The sequence below is a fragment of the Manacus vitellinus genome, unplaced genomic scaffold, assembly GCF_001715985.3.
Source record: "Manacus vitellinus isolate BGI_N305 unplaced genomic scaffold, ASM171598v3 scaffold_2_pilon, whole genome shotgun sequence".
In the NCBI taxonomy this organism is placed as follows: domain Eukaryota; kingdom Metazoa; phylum Chordata; class Aves; order Passeriformes; family Pipridae; genus Manacus; species Manacus vitellinus.
Genome location: NW_021940208.1, coordinates 9,145,468 through 9,167,573, shown reverse-complemented (window position 1 = coordinate 9,167,573; position 22,106 = coordinate 9,145,468). Strand labels below are relative to the sequence as shown.

The window sequence follows — 22,106 nt, the reverse complement described above, 5'->3', positions numbered from 1 at the left end:
CTTTCCCTTATTTTTAATTGTATATAAGTGCAAATATATTTATATATCTCACTTTGGTTGTCTCTCTCTCGTTTCGGGTTTTCTTTCGTTTTTTCTCCCTCTTCTCCCTGAGGTTTGAGGGGGGGGGGAACTCTGGTGGTAAGGTTTGGAGACTTGGCAGGGAGCCAGCTTCAAACCATATCAGGGGGTCACATTACTAGTTGCCTACACTAAAGATCAGAACTTACAGCTCAGCAACTTAGAAACACTTCTATCCTATTCTAATTAGAAAATTTAGGAAATTAAACATATTGAGCCTGAAACTGGCAACATAGGAAGAAATTAGAAGATAATTGGAAGAAGGTAGCAGGGCCATCAAAACATTCTCCTTTTAAAAAATGACAATTAAAATCAAATATATTATGAGCTGAAATTTTTTTTTAAAGTCTAGCAGCTTATGACCCTGTTGATAAACTTGTCTCTGTACCTAGAAGTATTCTGAACACTTAAACACATTTATATCAATTTCAATAATAATATATATATTCAATAATATACATATTCTATGCCCATTAACTAGGATAATGGTTGTGTAAATTTTAGCATAATTATATTTTGTCATTATATACAGTCCTTTGAGCCAATGGAAGAAAAAGTATATAAATGAAAAGAAGCTAAAACAACAACAAAAAAGTCCATTAAGTCCATACTAAAGCAAGTCACCATGTCTAAAGGAGAAGTTGAATGTGATTGAAGGCAGTTAAATAGATGGATTGGAGTCAGGAAATTTATACCAGTGCCAAATCAATTACACGTTGCAAGATTTAATTAAAATAAATTGCCATAAATCAGGCATTAGCTATCTGTCACGAGTGAAGAAAAGCAGAAAGAAAGTCAAAATAAAAATAAAGTATTTTTTTTATAGTGAGATGTTGAAAAATATCAGAAAATACATGTCAGAATTAATTTTGTACATTGCTTGGACAGAGTTTTTATCCTAAAATCAAAAATCCATAAAGGTCTCTTCTCAAAGTAAAGTGTGCTTCATTTTTAGAAAGGGATTTATACCAAATATCTTTGTTGAATCAGATGTTTATACTTTCTCTGTTTAAGATTGGAGATAATACAGCTAGCAGTCATTAAAATAACCTGATTTCTGTATTACACAGACAGAAGCTTCAGTGCAGGTATATAAATATTGATTTATACTTGCAAGTACCTAGAAAAAAAATTGTATGAACAAATATTTAAGGATTCTAAATGTTAGAAATTTGATATATAAAAGTGATACTATATAAATATGTACGAACATTTTTCAATATTATTCTCCTTTTCACTAAAAATATTGTTAAAAACTATCAAACAGTTCAAAGGTCAGAAAAATCACTGTCTGATAAAAATCCCTACAAAACCCTAGAAGTCCAATAATGAAAACAACATTTAGTGTCTTCCTAAATGTTAGAAAAAGGATTGGGCAAAGTCAACATCTACATCCAGAGTTCCAAGGACAATGAAGTTGCAACATACATGACACAAGTCAGAGCAATGTCGTTTTTACAACATTTCGTGGGAGATTTCCCTACCTAAAAATTTTGGTCAAATATATCAGTTTCCAAAAGAATTTGATGAAGAGGAGAGGAGGGAAATCTGTATTGTGTGCAGGAGTGGAGAGGGAGAGAGAAAGACACTTGAGTCAAGGAAAATGAGGTGGCAATAGCTGCAGCAGCCCCAATGCTCATGAAAGCATCTCAGAACTGTGGAAACTTGAAGTGTTTCTGAATTGCATGTAGGGATGTCACAGGTCTGCAGACTCCCTCTGGCTTTTCCTGGACATGCAGTGTCCATGACACCAGACATGCAGTGTCATGACAGACGTGTCAATAAATTTAGTTACCTATGTTCTCTTGAAGAGGAGAGGGGGTGAAAAGAGTGCACTTTTTGTAAAAAGAGTGCTACCAAAAGCAGTTAGTCAGGAAGCTATTAATAATTAAATTCTTTAGTCGACTGTGCTAAAAATCAAGGCCCAGTTAAGGAACTGACTTTTCAAGCAACGTAAGTAAAACCACGTACATTTGTAAAACAGGGGGATGACAGCTGAGAATGTGAGAAATCTGTAAATGAGATGAGGAAGGGAAGACTAACAACTCAACACTATAAAATGTCAGCTAGCAGACAGTCTTACTGAAACAATTTAGTGGAGACACAAAATACTAGAAACCCTATGACCAGCAAAAGGACTGGCTAATTTAGTGGGTTGTGTACTGTAATGAAATTTTAGTGAAATTCATCTATGAATTTCATTTGCTTCTAGGTTTCTAGTTTGAAAGAGGAAACACTATATGACTCAATTCTGGGTACCACACAGTCCAAGTTACAGCCTCACTTTTTCTGCTAGTTTGTCTCACACAAGTCCCATTCATACACCATCTGTTTGTCAGGGCATAATTTGACCTCAGGTCTTGTCCACCAAGTCAAAGTTTCTCACATATTACTTCATGGCTAGGCTTTGAGAAAGAAGATTTGGGAAGGCTCTATCCACATTTGTTACAGTCACATATTACTATTAATGTGTTAAATGGTTCCCATGACCCTTTGCCTGCCTATAAATCACAAGCTATGAAGATAATGCAGGATGATCAAATCAGTCAATGGACATTTCATTAAGTGCAGTTTTTCAAGCTGCTATTTTTAAACAAGAAGTTATTTTTCTCCTGCAGTGGGAAATTAAAATATAATTTACAGAGACTAAGATATACTTTTTCTGAGTTATACATTTACCTAAAAAAAGCATTTATATTATCTTACTCAAAAAGGGCATATCAAATCCTATACTATTTTTATGAACAGTGTTTAGTATTTAAGGAGGATCTGATGAGAGCTATGGCGTGTACTAGAGAAAATATTACTATTGCTTTCATGTGTCATATTGAATATCTAATATGAATATCGAATATGAATATCTAATATCTAATACCACTAATAATACATCAAAGTCTTTTATTATGTTGTTTGTGTCTCATGACTAGCAATGTGTCCTGGGACAAACTGCCAGTGCCAGCTTTTCCACACAGAAAACATAGGCTTTTCATCTTGACTTCTGAATTTAAATAATGAATTGCATTTCTTCCACAAAGAATGAAACCTGCTTACATAACTATCATTGGTGGTACCAACCTGTATCCTCATTTGGGAACTGCATGTGCTTGAGTAGTGCCTAGCACAATGGCTGCTAAGACAACATTCATATTAAGTGTGTTATTTGCACGTTTTGAAAGCTGAATTGTTATAACTAAAAATAATTTCTTGGGAAAGAACAAATACAATTTTATTTGTTCCTTTCCATTCAATTTTCTGCCTCTGTTTGGATTATGAATTTTTTGATCTCAATTCAGATACTAGCAGATGAAGCTAAAGGACTATATATAGTTCAGTCAGGTTATTTTCAATACCTCTTAGCTAAAAACTAATGAACCCATGAAATGACAAGTAAGGTGGCTGTTCAACATTTGTGATCCTCTGACTTTACCTGAATTCAATTTTTCACATTCTTTGATCTTTCTCTCACAAGTTTGAATAATTTACATTCATTGAAATATAACATTTTTTCTCTATATAGACATGGGAGAGAAATCCCCTGGGATAGTTCTAAATGCTAAAAATAATCAGCTTGCATAATATTCAGTCACAGATTTCAGTTTCTTCATCACATTTTAGGCTCAGCCTATGAATTTGTTAATGGGAAATTGATATTTCCTACAGAATGAAAAAATGTGCCACCTTGCAGTGCTTTAATTGTTTCTCATTTTACCCGTTTCTGATGCAGTTCTTTGCTCACAGTCAGTTTACTGCTAAGAATGTGACAAGAGCAGCAGCTTGTAATTTGTCAAGACTCCTTGAGACTTCATTTATTTGCTTCGGCAAGTTTAATACCTATCCAGAGTCCCTTGTATAGAATCCCTCCTATTGATCAAAATTCTCCACTTGCTAAGTGCAAAATCCAGCTTAACAGCACATGGGTAATAATTCCGCAGGGTGATCTGCTGCAGAGCTCCACGGAGTGCTGTTAAGAACCTGGGGCATCAATGTTCATTTTTTCAATTGCTTTGCTATGAGAATTAAAGCAGATACAGAAAAATTTCTGAGCTTCCAGAATGTGCATTAAAACCAGGGCAGGTATTTCCTTTTTCCTAGCAAGGTTTCAACATCATACTAAAGAACACTAAGCCACAATCTACAATAAGAAGTTTCTGTCCTCAATATTTAAGGATAAAGGAAAATGCTTCCAAAGCCCAGAGTCAAGAGTTTTAAAGCTGAATACATTTTACTGTGCTTTCTGTTCACCTAAGAGCCACTTCCTTCGTTGGATGACTGTTTTTGATCAATCTCTAAATTCTTTTACCTTTTCCTCATTTTTTGCTTGAAATGTGTATTGTGGAAATGTCAATACAAACCTTGATGTTTGTAATATTAACAGTGAAATTCTTCAGTTGCTTCTGTAATTAAGCTGGTAGTTTTGGAGGAAAGCAAAGGCTCCGCTAGTTCAATAGATGACAGCAATTTTGTCATTGCATTTTTTCAGATGCTTTTAAGGCACAATTAATTACATAGTTCTGATATTTTTGTCTACCTTAGAAAAGTATTTGCCTGATTTTCTTTTGGCTTCCAGGTAAAAGTTAGGCAGAATTTTTACATAATTCTCTGTGTTCACAGTGATCTTCCCTTCAAATCCCTCTCCAGTCTGCCCTCCAGCCCTTCTTTTAACCAAGAACTTCCCAGATGGGACTGATGGGGCAGTATCTGCCTGCAGAACTCCTTACTGGAATACGGTCTGATCCCTTGTTACTGTAGTCAAACATAGTGCAAGTTGATGCTTTAAGAACTGCTGAGAAGGCCCAAACAGAGAGCAATTTAACTGTGAATGTTATGTTCTGATAATACTTAACTTCCAAAAATATTAGACATGATATTTAAAAACAAAAATCTCTTAGTTCATTTCTTTCATTTTGATCAAGTAAGAAAGTCTGTAAGTCTGAAAGGATTGTAGGAAGAATCATATCTGGGTTTGGGAAGATATGTTTGAAATATTAGGAAACAAGAAAATGCCTCCTAAGATATGTAATTTGAAAACTATAGTGTGGATTGAATAATAAATAGTAAACATAGTTAATGCAGTTATTCCTAAACGTAATATACAACTGACTTTTTTTTTCAACATTTTTTCACTGTCTCAGTCATTCTGGATACAGAACCTGGGAAAAAAGGCAGAAGCTCAGTGACTTGAGTGCAGATGAAACCTTGGGAAGCTACTTGACAAAGGACTGGAATGTAGAGAAAATTATTTCTATTGTCAAAGATACAAAAATTGTAAGGATTTTTTTTCTCAAGCAAGGAGAAAATCTTACTTCTGGGAAAGGGTTCCAAAACTAAACTAGATAAATAAACAGTTTGAAAATTATCACAGAAATTGGAAAAGAGGCTATGATGGAGGGAAGGGTAATATGGAGAAAGGTAAATTACATTTTGTTACACACTGAAAAACAAATGATGTCTTACATAGAGACTTAAAGAAGGGAGAAAGAACAGCTATTTAGGTCATTTGAAAGGAAACAAAATGAACTCTCTAAACTACAGTGCTTTCTCACTTAATATTCTTAAGGATGAACAGAATGAATCAAAATATAAAAAGAGTGCTACTCTGAAGAGTTACCTGGAGATAATACCCAAAGTTATCCTTTGGCTTTACTCAGTTTCCCTCACATCACTGAGAAGGTAGCCAAATGTACTACTGAAGAACACGCCTGGGCTTTGGAGAGAGATGTACTGCCTCTGGAGGGCAAAGCAACTGAAGACTGGTCATTTGAAAATGAATTCAGGTGACACATCAAGGCAAATAGAAACATCTTTTTTGTTTATTTATGAAATAACATTGATGAGCTGAAAAGAGGAATAGGACTTCTTCTCTGCAGTAACCTGGAGAGGAGCTACTAGAAAGCTAGAGCTACCTATTGCTGGGCTATTTGCGCAATCAAGCATTTGCAGGCCAAATAGATGACAGGGTAAAAATATGGTGACACAAGTTCAATACTTATAAATACAGGCAATATGTTTTTTGTCTGTTCACAAATCTGTATGAATGAGAGTAAAGTAAAAGCCATATAAATGTTTTAAAAAAAATTCTCATGTGAGAGTTTAATTTCAGTGACTTGGTAAAAGTCTTTTTTTTTTAAATTTTATTTTATGTCTTATTTCCTAAAATTATGCCCCATTCATGAAGGACACTAAAAAAAACCCAAAAAAACCCCCAAAACACCCAAAAAACCCAACTCAAAAATCAACATACTCACAAGCAAAAAGTAGTAGACAGATAAGGGTTAAATTAAAATTGATTAATTGCAGAATTAAAAGTTAAAAAATATTGAGGATATGTTATGCAAATGAACCATGCTCCCAGTTTTATTATCTAACCAATGTACAGTCAGTTTTATTACACAGTTCTCTATGCTCTGGGGTCTTGTTGGAAGTGCTTGAATTAGTTCATTTCAATATCATGTTTTTACAGTGACAATTTTTTTCATTAATACTATAGGGCAAATCACACTCAGTGGAACAGGAAGTCCTTTGCTAAGGAATAAATGAATTTTAATAAATAGGAATTCATTTGCTGCTGTGGTTGCAAGTATTTCTTTTTATAGGAATTTTTATTAGACACAGGGGATTCTCTTCAGTACAAAATCTGGATTATACTTTCTGGTATATGCTTTTATCTCAGTGTCACATGAAAGTGCAGTTGAGCCATAATGCAGAAGTCAAATATCAAGCAGGAATCATGTCTTAAAGGCAAAAGCACATGTACTTAAATTCAACAGTCTGAATTGCACAAGTCTTTTAAGCTGACGTTAGAGTTCTGAAACCGCTGTGTATTAACGGAATACCAAGGAGGATGTAAGATTTTCTTGAGCAGCTAATCAGTGGACAACAAAGAACTATTATGTGGGTGCACAATGAAAATGCCAAACAAAACACAACAACACAACTACAATACTCTGTGCCTTGCATGAGAAAGTGAGGAAGTGTTGAAAAAGTGATTCTAGATAAATTCATCACTAAGAGCAATATGGTGATAAAAACTTCAACTGATTTATCTTTCCGAATGCTGCACTTAGCTCCTGAAGCACTAGGAATTTTAAGTCCCCACAAATACTGCTTTTCATTTGAAGGATATGCAGTACAGAGATAAAGTAAATGGTACAGTTTATTGCTAATTGCCATTAAACCCAAAACAGTGCAAAACAGCATCTCTGTTGTCATATAACTCAGACAATGTTAGCACAGAGGGTCTTTTACTTTCCTTGTTTTAACCTAGAAAAAAGTGCAATAGTATTATAATTCCCATTGCAAGGCTGTCAGAGCAAATGTGCTCCAAGACAGGGATTTTTCAGAGCTTAGCGATTCATGAAATCAGAATAGGGAGAATAAGGTGAAAACCTAAACAAGGAGATAGGCTGAGAAAGATTAGTCTGCAGCTACAGAGATGTCAATCTTAAAGTCTGAATTGTTTAGTATAATTTCTCCTAAATCCAAATTAATATCTAAGGTAAATTAAAGGTACATTAATGTATATATATATATTTAGCTTTATTTAGTGGAAAATTTGCTTACAATATAAACAATTTCAGTTTATGAGTTTTAGAAGTTTCTGCATATGTCTGTGTAAAACAGTATGCTACTTTCAATGCCCCTATTAGCAGCATACAAAAGTGGCTTTTACACCTTGTTTTACTTTTCCATGAGAATGTAGGCTGCCTTTCTTTTGTAAAGAAAATTAGAGTTATCCAGTACAGATTCTAAAACAAGTTTTTTTAACATCTGAATTATGTTTATTATTTGATAGTTAAAACAATCACAGTAGAGTTTGTGCTATAGAGAAAATAAAGTCCTTCAAAGAAATGTCTTCTTTTCTTCAATTCAGTTCCTTTAAAATCAAAAAAATTAAAAAAAAACTTTATGCAGAATGGAAATTTTTGGGATCGAGAAGAATAGGTAGATCCATATCTCAACCACAAGTGAGTCACTCATTATTAAGTCATATATGAAGAGAGAAACCCAAGGTCAGGCCTGTCCCTGTTGTTGTAGTGCAGGGTCTTCATGTCCTAAAATCTTGTTTGGCTCTTCCATCAGCCTACTGCAGACAAACTTTACTTTGCACAAACCTGCTTGATGCAAATTCAAGCTTCATGTTAAACATTTACCAAAGCTGCTAACCCTCTCCATCCCTGAGCTATCACTCACAGTAAAGTGATTTCTTTCCTCTCTTCTCTGATGAAAGAATTGCAAAGTCTTAGTTTAGCTTGGATTTATAATGTGGTGTAATTATAAAAGTTGATTTTATTTTTTAAAATTATCTTTTCTTTATAAATATGAGATGGACATGAAATGAAGTGATCAGGAAAGGACTGAGAGAAAAATAAGTTCAGAGAATGTTCCCATCCCAGATGAAAAAATACAAATGGACAATGAAAAAATCATCTATCGAGCAAATACATATCCAAAAGTACAGCAATCAGGAGCTAGCTACTACTGCTACAGTTTCCATCTTCTTTTGAGAGCTCTTTCTGGCATTTCCAGGTGGTTTGCCTTTGTTGGTGAGAGTTGTCTTCCAGAGCCTTTTGCTTCTATCGGCTAAAAGGAGGCTTCTGTTGGTTGTTTTCTGGTTATGGACAGCCTGTGCTTTCTGTCTTCAGCTGTCAAGAACTGACTCGAGTACCTTTTTGGCTGATGCATGAGAGGCAACTGTGTATCTGTCAGGCTGGAGTGCCACTACCACAGACCTAGTAGCTCCTAGTGCAGCAGTGCATGCAGATTGTGGGACATCAGGGAGCACAGGCAGGTGACTGACAGAGTCTTCTCAGAGACTCTGAAGAAAAAAAAGCCCAAACTATGTGAAACAAGAAATGAGAGCCAGATAGACACCGCACCCAAAGGAACAGTGGATGGAAACTCTCAAGATGGGAAAGACTTGAAAGTGTGATTTCAGGCAATAGCAATCGTCCTAGATCTTGGCCTGTAGGTCATTTACATCTGTAGATCTGCAACTTCAGGACAGGTAGAGCTCCCTGGGAGCAACTGAGGAGGAGGAAGATTCATCAGAGAAGGCATCAAAGACAGCTGATGCTGAAACAAACATTTGTGTATACACTAATAGAGTCTTTGTGTGTGTGTGTGTGGGGGGGGAATGAACTGGTTGCACTCTGTTTCAAAAGTCTCTAATCACTGATTTAAAATTCAACTGGTGGCTGGCTACTAGTTGACATCCATTATATTCTTACAGAGAGGCTGCTGCTGTTTACTGCTCCTATAAATGTCCTGTACAATGGCAAGTTCACATATGATATGACATTGAGAATGTGATAGATATGCTGTAGAACAGGGTTGCTCCTCAGATGAACCTCAAGAGGTGAAGGTTACTTAGACAAGCTTTACATTCTTTATAAAGTTCTAAATCTGTATAAAATAGCTCTGTGCAGAAATACAGGCTCAATATGACTAGCTAAAAGCAGATCTGAAGAGAAGGACCTTGGGTCTTGGCTGACACCAAGCTGAATATGAGTCAGCAATGAGCTCCAGCAGTAAAAATGGCAGGTTCAGGGAGGCAATTCTTCTATTTGGGACTTTTGGGATTGTATCTGAGGCACTAATTACAGTGACATAATGGAGTAAGCCCAGAAGGGAGATGCAAAGATGTTCACAGAATGAAAGCACATGACATATGAGTAGAGACTGGGAAATGTTTGGAGGTTTTTTTATTTCAGCCTGGAGAAAAGAAGGTTAAGGATACATTTTTTTTTTCTATCTGTATCCATCTATTGGAGAGTATTGAGAAGACAGAGCTGGGCTTGAAGATTCAGAGAATAAGAGATAAGAGACAAAAATTAGAATATGTGACAACATACAAAGAAACAAAAATACTGTGAAGGTGTCCAGATACTGGAATAAGTTGACCAGAGAGGTTGTAGAATCTCCGTTCATAAAGATATTCAAGACTGGCCTTGACAAACTCCTGAGAAACATGATACAGTTAGTCCTGTTTTGAATGGAGTGCTAGACTAGACTGTTTATAGAAATCAAATCCAATTTCAGTTATTCTTAAACAGTCATGCTTTCCAGGAGCACTGCAATATAACAAAACAATTTAAAAAAAGGAAAGAAAAAGAAAATAAAAGCTGATTATTTTAATAATAACTCCTTACTAACTGGCTCCTCATGGATAATTTTTTTTCCTTTTTGTGAATGATTTGGATTTCGGATTGTTAGTAAAGGGAATCAGGATCCATTCACAGCAAAGATTGCCAGAGTTGCAAAAGTAAACTTTGGAAAAACTGCTGACAAATTTTTGTGACAAAAAAACCCCACAAAAAGTAAATGTGTTTCAAAGTTGTGTGTTAATATATCAGAAAATTAGAAGTTGTCAATGAGTCCAAGAAATTTGCAGATGTGCTGGTTTTGGTTGAAGTACAGTAATTTTCTTCACAGTGGTTAGTATGGGCCTATTTTTTGGATTTGCTTTCCCTGTTAAACTTTCTTCATCCCAACCCACAAGTTTTCTGGGTTTTACTCTTCTGATTCTTTCCCCTATCCTACAGGTGGGGGAATGAGCGAGAGACTGTGTGGGGCTTGGCTGCTAGCTAGGGTTAAACCACAACAGTGTTCATCTCTGTATATAGGAGGAATTAAAAATTATCAAGACAGAGTGAGATTATTTGTAGTTTTATTTGGGCTTTTTCTAGTCTGTAACCTATTTTTGCAATTTTTAGTGAGAGGAGAGCTGTCTTTTGATATTTTGCTAGACAAAAAGAAAGACTGATTAGGTTTCGATTGTGATAACTTTCCAGCCAAGCTACAAAACACCTTTTCAGTACTAAAATAAAAACCATAAAGACTTAATGTTCCATGGACAGAAGGGTTTCTTTAAAGATATATATATATATTACCACTAAATACATATATCACTTGGCCGAATAGTGACAAATGAACTACACCAGAGGATGTTCTTGGGGTTATGTAGCTGCAGTTAGGAAAATTTTGAGGATGAAAGGGAAAAGGATATGAAATTGCAAAAATACAAGGGTGAAAATAAAAGATTAATTAGCAGTTATGAAAAACTAAACAGTATGAGCGATTCCTTTGAACAGCAGTAGTAGTTCTTGCCAAAGAGCAGTAATGCATAGATCTGAGAACACTGAAAAAGGTCATTCCTACAAAAATAACAAAAAAGGGACAGTGAAAGATCTTTCTGCTCAATGGTTTGAGATTTTTGTAAACTGGAAAGCTTATGGAAGCTACATCAAACACCAGCTTCAGAATGTGCCTGTTGTGATACCGACATAACCATACTTCCATCACACCATATCACCTTTTTATATTGGTGCAATACCATATAATCACTTTTTTAGACTATGCAATGAGGGGATTTTATGCAATGTGACCTTAAGCCACACATATGAAAGTAACACACTTTTCTCATATGTCTTCCTAAGTTTTTAACTAGAAACTGTAAATTTTTAATTCTTTAAGTATGTTTGAATAGTTTCATCACAGTTAATTTAATGACACTGTGGTAAAATTTAAATTATACATTTCCCACCTCTAGGCTGATTATGTCTGCTGTGAACATAGGCAAAGAGATAATAACCAATAAGCGTAATACAAAAAGTGTACAGAGATGGTAGTAGGAAGGGAAATAAAAAAGCCTAGTAGTATATTAGATCTGGTGAAGTGGTACCAATATTAAAGGTGGTGCTAATTTTACTAAATATGTTTTAACAATCTGATTAAAGCTACATACTAATTAACTTAGAAGTTCTTACTTGTTAAATTTGAAAAAAAAGAAATGGTAGAAATTATTTGTTAAAAGGATTTAGCGAGAGGAAAGTGGAAGGGAAGGGCAAGGTTGAGGAATGGTCATTAGAAGTCTTCACAGATATCAAATGCTTCAATTGCTTTTTCTTACTAGAATGCTTTTACTTTTTCAAGACTACTAAACAGAAGTCTTGATATATTTTTAAACTCCCTGTGTGCGTTACAGTTAAAATTCTTTTCCCTCTGACTTTCATTTATTTGCTGTAGGGACAGTAACTGTATGCGGCCACTGAAATGAGAAATACAGAAATCTCAGATATGTATGTAGAAAATCTACTTCCATGGAAGTCACTAACATCAGAGTAATATGACTTTCACTGATACTGGTAATATGCCATGGTAAAATTTGTGTTATACACAACGAAATCATATTAGAAATAGTTTCTTTCACAGTGGTAAGTGAATTTACAATTTACAAGCAGTGACAGATCACTAATGGTTTGGGTTTTCATAAATATTTTCAAATTCTTCCCTTCTTTTTATGATTTACTAGGGAGAAACATTTCATTTAAAGTTCTTTTAAACTAAGCACTTGCCCAAACAAGAGCATAAGATTGATAAAGACAAGGAAAGTAACCCGTAATCAGTAACAGCATGATAGTGATTTGTATTACTAATTGTCATATTACTTAAATAAAGGAATACTTTGGCTTTCCTTATACAGAAAAATGCATAACATTTTCATGAGGAAATATAGTGTCTATTTTTTTCACAGTGAAGTAAATCTGAACCTTGACAACTGCAATGACTGAGGTTTTACAGTACTCAAAAATATGCAAAAGTGCAAACATGACAGTTATCCCTTGTTCTGACCTAAAGTATCTTTTTGATGGATAATGTAGAGTTCCATTGCCATATATTGCTTAGAAATACACCACTGAGAATGCTGATTGGGTAGTAAATTCATGGTCATTTATGGACCGAAGTCTGTTCATAGTTAGGCAGATGCCAAGAAATCATTTAACTTGAGAAAGTCTTTATCTTTTATCATGACTCTGTGGATTAATTGTAGCATTGTTCTCTAGACTAATTAAATTCTTTTTTTCATTTTACTAATCCCATTAGAAAGCCAGTCTCCATCATACCTCTTTTTTCTAGATAATGAATCACTTGTTTAAGTTTTTTATACAGTTTAATTTTCTGCAAAACATGACTAACTTTTTACAAATATGCATAGACTTATGCATCTTCCCTGGGAGCAATTAGCACACAAATACTGACAGTCCATTGATTTTTGAGATTGACAGACTGGGAAATACCAGATTATAATGTGAGAGAAGATACCAAAAGCATCACAAATTCATTTTACATTTTGAAGTTTAATAATAAATTTCATAATATAGCTACAAAGGTTACTAATCTTGAAACTATAGAAAAGCCAGTCTAATTCATTTTGATTTATGACAGATAAAGAAGAATATTCCCTGGAAAGGAGGTTTTCTAGTGCAAAATGAATTCTGGCAGCCCAAGTGTAAATCTTTGTAGTCTCCACACAGACCATGGACGCTGACTAGCAGATCTAACAAAATACTGAGCATCAATTAAAATGTAGGATTGTTCTTTAAAGTGTTATAAATTAAAAGATATGGCTGAAGTACCTTCCTGTATTCTAGACTCTTCAAAATTTCTCAATCCAAATAATCTGGGTTCATTTCACAAATATCCCATAATGCCATAGGAATTTATTCTTTAACATTCTACTTCTTTCTAATTTGAAAATAGACTTGGTGCTTAGGGACTTTAAACAGTTTATTGCTATATAGTGACGTCACTGACAGACAGAAATTATTATTTATCTTGTAACTAATTCAGTAATAATGCCCAAAGATTCTGTCTGCTTCCTTAATCATATTCTCTGCAAGAGAACATGAGTGAAGCATGAGAATTGCTTAAGAATGTGGCCAAAATTATTGCGTTGTCAAAACTCATGTAATATGGTCAATTAGTAAACCAATGCTGCTTTGGAAAAAGATTCTTTTTTGTGAAGGGATGATCTTGCTGTTTGTTTTTACTATTTAGTCAAGGTTATCATCATTTCCCTTTTCTACTTTATAACCAGCTCTCTAATTCCCATTTTGAACCTGCCACAGCTAAATTAGACCATGATTTATGCAAAAATTGAAAAGAAGTGACTTGTAGAACTCTCTCAGGAAGATTAGAGTTTCTGTCATGAAGTTTCTCTTTCTTAATGTCCTGAGCATTTTCTCTCTTCACTACTTTTTGATCATTAAATTACCACTCGGGAGCCTGTGGATCAGCTGTTAGCATGAATTTAAGTGTTTAAGTTCCCAAGATTTTTAGATGAAGTTTCTTCTAAGGACAAATTACACTGAAAGTCACAGTCTGAAGAGCCTTAAGCAAAGAAAAACCTTTAGGCCACTGATGACTTGTCATATTCTGCCTTTATGGTGCATAAATAGGTAGCTGTTTATAACAGCAGAGAAATGAATCATAGTTAAAATCAGAATTCACAAACTTTCATCAAATGTTAATTGGTTGAGTTATGTAAGCACATATTCGAAGTATAGACAGCAGATCAAATATCTTGCATTGTTAGCACCTTATAATGGTTGAGCTCTTCAGCTTCTTCTTTTCAATAGGGCTATATGAGATATATATATGTTTACATATATATATGGAATACTTAGAATTCAGTATCTGAGGAAAAAAACAAGACATGCAATTGTACAAGAAATGCAGGGTGGGACTCACCTCCCCAAGTATTTGTGTCTAGTCTGTAGGTACCTGAAGAGATCCAAAACACCCACATGTGCCTGATGGATACTACAAAGTAATTATGCAAGACTTGCACTGCACTGCCAAAGAAGTTGGATGACAGTGGGGATTATTGTAGGGAACTGTGTATCTGTTTTTACACAAATAAATCCAATTTGAATTGAAAACTGTTAAAATGTGGTGAAACTGTTTTTCTAAAATAATGTATATTTCAATGCAATGCACTGTTACCTAAACACATGCTTCTAGTTTGAATCAAGTCTTATATCCCGAAAACGAGTCAGCAGAGTATATGAAGCACTGTATTAAGAAGAAATAATAGAATGTATTGTCCTGAATACCATTCCTGGGAAGAAAGACTGTGACATTTCAGTTCAGAGAAGTCATGTAGGATTTTGTAGATAACAATTTACTTGAATATAAACCCATAATTTATTGTGGGAAATATTATTTTTTAAACCAATTAAACTTATGAATGACCATTTTCTTTGGATATATAACTGAGGGGCACAGCAAAAACCTTCAAACTCGTTAATAATTTGCTCCTGAAGTTGGATTAATTCTAAAGATATTTCTTCATTACCAGGAAAAAAAAGTATGGTGTTTTCACTGATAAGTGAAAGGGTAGTAGATTGAGCTACCGTCCCACCTGTGTGGCTGATCACACAGATGCAGGAAAGTTTGTGTCAGGTACAAGTTAAGCCTAGTGCAATTCAGGGACCAGTAGACAAACTGAAAAATATGTTTTGGAGTAATTTTCCATCCATTTTACATACATATACTTGCTTTTTCCTTCACAGTGCACAGTCTTCAGTTTAAACAAATGTTGCATACCACAGTTAGATGGAACTGAAATTCTTTTGGAAAGCTATGAAGATATGATTATGAAGAAAGCATGTAACATATATGTATGTTACACATAAATACATGATCATATTCAAAAGTATAATGCAACGTGTACTAACCAAAGCACTTCAAAAAATTGAATACAAAGTTTGCCTGTGAACTCTTTCTTTGTTTCTGCTCTGAAATGCCCTTCTTTTCCCTCTTTGATTTTTTTGACAGTAATTAAACTTAAAAGCTATTAAAATAGGAGTTTAGAATAGAAACATTGACAGATCCTTAAATACAGTAGAGTGAAGAGTAAAACTGTAATAAGAACCTATCAAAACTGAAAATGAAGGAGTTTGAGGGACTAGAAGACTATAAAAATATGGCCATTTCTAAGTTTTTGAATGGTTATATTTTTAGATTTAAGCTCTATGTGTTTCAACTAATTGCATAGCAAAGTGTGACAGATCTAGGCATACAGAGCAACTACTTCTGTAGGTCAAAGATTTCAGTATTAACTTGAAGGTATGTAAAAACCATTAGTACCAAACTTCCCTGTGTCTATGCCTAATATTGGCATTTTGAATTTAATGTCCCCATAAAAGATCTCTTTCTTCTCTTTCTTTTCTCTGGCCTCTTCTGACAGCTGCTGAATGTTAGCAAAACAAAACTGGAAGAAAACAAATTGATACAAACTTAGGTAAATGCAAAATTTCAGCAGCCTCAATTCACTCCCTCAGGTACTGTTACATGCAGCTTGAATGCTTTGTCCCCTCCAGTGGCTTTATTCTAAGTTGAGTATGTACGGATGATGATTCTCACTTAAAAAGCACTGTTTATTTATTTTTTTTTGTTCTTTGTAGGTCAGTGTACGGCTTGAAATTTTATATCCACATGATTATAAAGATAGAATTTCCTCATTAATATTTCTCCACGTTTTTAATGTCTGATAGCTGCATAGATATCCATGTCTTCCTTTTTTCAGTATCCACTACTTTTATTTGTAATATTAAACTGCTGACTGTCAAAGCACTTACAATTGATATCTAGTACTTTTTTGTTCAATGTACAGCTTCTACAGGATTCTCTATGGTTGCAAATCAGTCCCATTGACCTCAGGTGAGTCACATGGTAAATGAAGACTATGTCAAGCAGAAAGTAACTTTGCAACGTGACAATACACAATGGGCAGTTTTTGTATAAGTAAGTAACATCTCCATTTTATTAATTTTGGTGGGCAAGCGGGTTTGGGACAGGTCTGAATGGAGAATTTTGAGTGCCATGGAGAAGCATTGATAATAATTCATTATATGGCCATATTTATTATCGGTCAGAGCATCACAGCTGATTGACATACATGTGATCAATTGATACACACAACTGAAGGGAGGAAGTAAGTAGACTGAGCCAGGCTTCTTTTTTTTGCTGTTTAACGTAGGGGTGATTAACTGTAATAGGAACAAATATCCCAGATAGTCTACAGTATTTCCATCCTTGGAGATACTAAACACCTGACTAGACATGACCTCGAGCAATCTGTTCTAGCTGACACTGCTCTGACTGGGGGGTTGGACCAGGTGATATCCAGAGCTCCATGACACTCGCTGCTGTTCTGTAATTCTTTGATATAATTCAGAGAAAATGAACAAAAAAGGTTTTATCTACTTGTAATCAATAAAAACACCACTGTGATTGTCTACTGCAGGAATGTTGGAAGTTTGTGTCGCAGTCAAACCTAGTTTCATCATTTCCTGTTCTAACCTCTTTCAAAAGAAGCAAGTATCAAAAGATACAAATACCAAAAATGTAGCTCCAGAGCTAGTTTTTATAAGATTTTAACCTCAGAGTTAGTCTATGTTTGGACTGACATGAAGTAGCTACCAAAAGGCTTTACTGGTCTTGGATTAAAATGTGATTTACATGTGGTGATCAGAGAAACCACAGTGAGTTTTGTGAAGATGAGAGGAAAATATTATGCAGGGAAGTGTTACTGGTGTAGGTACAGTATGGAGACTTCATTGTCACAATATTTGATATTTTCAGCTTCTTTGTAATGTCATGCTGCCATATCGTCAATTTACACTATTGTCCTAGTTAGAACAGCTGGGACCAGTTCATCACTGAATGGGTGTAACCCAAAACTGTGTATTCTATAACCTTCCATGCCATTTCCCAGAAACTGTTATCAGTAGATCATTTACACCATCTGCCCATAGAGCCTGACTCCTCAGGCTATAAACTGGGTGTTAAGAGGCCTGCGAGAGGCTCCTGTCGTCACACCCATTGTGGAACTCCCTGCCCTGAGGGAGGTACTGGGCATTCCTGCCTGAACTGGAGGACATATAATCTCGGGATCTTGGGACTTTTTGAACCACACGTGGGATCCAGAGGAAGACTGCAAACCACCGCTCTCAACCAGACTGCAACTACCACTCTCGACCGGACAGCAATCACCACTTTTCAACCAGACTGCAACCACCACTCTTGACTGAACTGCAATCACCACTCTTGACCAGACTGCAACAGCACTCTCACCAATGGTTTTTTCCCTCTCCTTTTACTTTGGACTCAGGAGCCCCAACAAACACCACTCTGTTCGTGCCCCAGGGTGCTGGGTTATACATTTGTGTTTTGTGGGTTAAAACCAACTGTTTCTCTGTATAATTGTATTTATTGTATTATTTTATTAAATTGTTATTCTGATTTATAATCTCTCCTTTGACTTGAGTTCATTTCCCTTGCTGGTTTACCTTTAAACCAGCACAACTATACAACTCACATCTGTTAGCAAAATGTTGTATATAACGCTATTTTGCTCTCCCCTCTTCAGAAAGTCAATATGGCATGAGAACTTACCCATTTTTCCTTCTCAGAACAAAATATATGACGTGAGATGAAAATACAGCACACCTGAATAGAATGGCTTTTGCAGCTAATGAGGACGGATGCACTCTGCTGCTCTCGTTAGTATTGCACAAATGAACAAAAAGGGCCTTGTTTTTATCTTCCCGACTAATGCCACACAAGTCAGTTTAAGTGGTTCATTTACAGACATTACCAGAAAGAGGACAAGATTGCTCTTTGTACTTAAAGACCATGTGCAGAGTGGCAAAACTATTCTAGTGTACAGATAAGCAATCTTGTAAAGTGCAATTACATCTGGCATTTAACCTGCAGTGCTTAAACTACTTTTACTCTACAGAGCTGGATGGAACTTATTTAATCAAACATATTCTGTTAAACAGATGTGCTGCTGAGTACAAAAATTACTTATATAATTAAATCCTATAATGGAATTGCATTTTCCTTCTCTGAATCATTTTAAAACTATTCTTACGCAGACTTCCATTGTGATCAACTTGCAAATCTGCCTTATTAAAATTATTTCAAATGAATAAACTCATTCGATATTTTATGTGGTTCTGACTACTTCAGCCTCTGTGCCTTTGGTATTCTCATATACTAAATCTGTAGTATCTCTACAGTATAAATGAAAGACTTTTGAAATTAATAACAGAGAATAGAGACAAAACCTCCCAAAATAGTAACACCTTTTCATATCTGCATCTCTGAACAATGTCAAGATTTTTCATTTCAATATTGCAAAAACAAAAAAGTCACTACTATCAAACAAATCAGCTTGAAAAAATAATTATGTCACACCCACGCTAACATATGCATGTTCTTGTCACTTGCTGCACATTCATATCACATCACAGAATCCAACATGCAAACACAATATTTAGTTTAATGAACAGTCTTCTCACCTCTTACTCTCCCTTAATGCTTTGTCTCCTTTCTTCCAGGTGATAGTTGGCTTTGGAGAGGCTTGTGGCTTGCACTCAATGACAACTTCTTGACCTTTGGTAACAATTATTGTTTTCCTCATTTGATTTTGTGGGAAAGTGGGAGCTGAAGCTGTTAAAAAGAAGTATGTTAACTCTACAGAAAACAATCCCAGCTTCTTGTTCCATTATGCTTTAATAGAATGGGAAAATTATAGATTTGGGTTTGAGGATAGAATCTCTGTTTCTTGGAAATTATTATTCCAAAAATGAAATTTTACAAAATATTTGAAATCAGCAGCCAGGACTATATGGCAGGTCTATAACTTAATCTAATTATGGATTAATGAGAAATCTTTCACATCAGCATATTAGAGTAGGATTGTTTGTGAAATCCAACAGCTTTATAAGTTAAATAATACAGTTGTTTTACCTACACTTTTTCCAATTTTTTTTTCTATTTCATGAAAAACCTGCTAGAATTAAATAGTTCAAAATTAAAAGAAGTCTAAATAATTCCACAACTATCCAAAATGTACTCTCCAGAGTTAATTCTTACAAAAAAGTTTTATTGTTAGAGAAATTTTATTGTTCACTCTTTTTATATTTGTCTGAATAGTGGGAACTGAAAAGTGAGAACTTCTTAATAGAAGATGTTTAACTGGGTCTTGTTCTTAGTATTTCACTTTTCGAGAATTCCCATTGTTTACAAACAATAGCTAAACTAATAAATGCATCACAAAATGACACTAATTACTGTAATTTCATACCAAGAAAGGACAGTTGTCCTCAAGTAATCTCACTGTTTTTCCTTTTTCTTAAATTAGTTTTGCAAAACAAAAGCCCCCTATCTCAGCTACACTTACAGGAACATATTACACTCCATTGCCTCAAATATGTAGGAATTTCCTACCATTATTTTGGTTAATTCTCATACCAGAGATGTTTATATGGACAATTTATTCTATTTTTGTCCCTTTAGTAAGGTAGAAAATTAAACATAACTGCTTCTTTAATACAATATTATTGTTAAAATTTAACAGGGGTACAATTTCACAAGGGACAAAATGAAAGGCTAAATCTTACTGTAATAATATACAGTGGTTACTTCTGATATTAAAGAACATCAAAGAAAGTGTGCAATTACCCGACATAGTAGGTATATCTAGCTTATAGCAGATATAAAAAACAGAACAAAAGAATTGTAACCCATAGGGATCTCTTTGCTAACTGAATCACAAATGACCAAGTGATGGAAAGGGAGCAATCACTGACCTTGGTTTTTCACTTTATGGTTATAAAGAAATATTTTTAAGACTTATCAGTGAAATTCTAATGTCAGCCAGCAAGAAAATAGTGGAGATGTATTAGATAGGTTATTCTCCAAAAGAGCCAAATCTTAGCTGAAGCCTAGTATATTATTTCAGTAACTTCAGCTTTCTTATTCATTTGACTGGGAGTTTACAGGAATGATTCTGAGGTGTAGGTTTTGAAAGTTGCCAGATTTGAGCAGTGCAGAGACCTCTAACCTCCGATATGACCATTGAATTACTTTGACAGATACCTGTCTTCCATCTACATCATAATCTAATAAAGATGATAAGACTATTACAATTCTGTCTCGCTTAATCCCATGGAATTATTGTCCCACTGCATGTTACCAGAGTTTACTTTAAGGAAAACTAGAGTGTTGAAAAGACATGCTTCAAGTTTTTCTTCATTAATTGCCTACTTTGGGTTTTGAATAATGACATTTTTACTGTATTTCCAGGTAACATTATGTAGTGTATTTCTTTATTATATTCACCCAAGTATGTAATTTGTACTGTTCAGTCAGTTTTGGTAACTTCAAGGGAAATTTTTATAGCTTTAACACTAAGATCATGCATAATTACCTTTGAATAATGGTCAATGTAGGCACAATAATTTAATTTTAATAGTGATTAAATATATTTACTTTCTCTAAGTTTCATTTCCTGAACATATGTTTGAGAGAGTAAAGGATATTTTTCCATTTATTTGAACTGAAATAGTGTTATATGAGAAATAGTACAAAATGTACTGAGTCAGTTATTTACTGAAGATAATTTTCAGCTAACAGAAGACCCTCTGCTCTCTGGGGCAACAAAGGACCCACATATAAATAATAAGAATAAAAAGGAACCACGTTTATCTGATCTGCTGTTTGGACTGGTAAAAGCTACTCTTTATCATCGCAGTCTAAGAAAAAATGTAATTATCAAAGCAGGAAAAAGAAACAGTCTGGTTTTTTCCATACTCACCTAAAATTTTCAGCTCGGCACTGGCATAAATGGTGCCATACTTATTTTCTGCTAAGCACTGATACATTCCAGCATCTGAGAGATTCACACTGTGGATCATCAGAACACCATTAACCATCTCAATCCTGCTCTGTAACAGAATTTAAAAAAAAGTTTAAAAAATCATTCTATAAAAGCAAAAAGACACTGGAAAATTGCTGTGCTCTTAATTTAAGACAAAGGGCCAAAAACAGACCTAAGATAAAACTAAGTAGCAAATTTCCTTGGGTTTACTTTTTTTCTTGTAATATAAGGAAATATAAGAATAAAAAGTCCAAAAATATTTAAAGGTAAATGTTTTTCAGCATTAGTTCAATATCTCCAAAAAGTTTTCTTTTGTCTGCTTGTATGTTTGTTATTAGCCTTACATACTTTTTAAAAGCATCCTGGGAACTTTAATAAAGCAAGAAGTCAGTTGTGGGTGTAACATATCTGATGATCTTCACATCTCTAGCAAATGTTTGGTTTCAGCCATGGCATTATTTTCATATAAGTAAATATGAAAGATTGCTTGCATGAGTAAGAAAGGGTCTAATCA

The 22,106-nt window shown here is 34.7% G+C and overlaps 1 protein-coding gene across 2 annotated transcripts in view; it reads right to left on the bottom strand.

Annotated features, from left to right (window-relative positions):
• CNTN5 (contactin 5) overlaps nucleotides 1-22,106 on the bottom strand; it is a 430,795-nt gene that overhangs the window by 94,138 nt on the left and 314,551 nt on the right. For both annotated transcript variants that reach the window (XM_018071482.2, XM_018071483.2), the window contains 2 exons: nucleotides 21,530-21,659; nucleotides 19,230-19,380 (listed from right to left, as the gene is read on the bottom strand). In XM_018071482.2, the coding sequence (XP_017926971.1) occupies nucleotides 19,230-19,380; nucleotides 21,530-21,659 (281 nt within the window). The remainder of the gene's footprint in view (nucleotides 1-19,229; nucleotides 19,381-21,529; nucleotides 21,660-22,106) is intronic.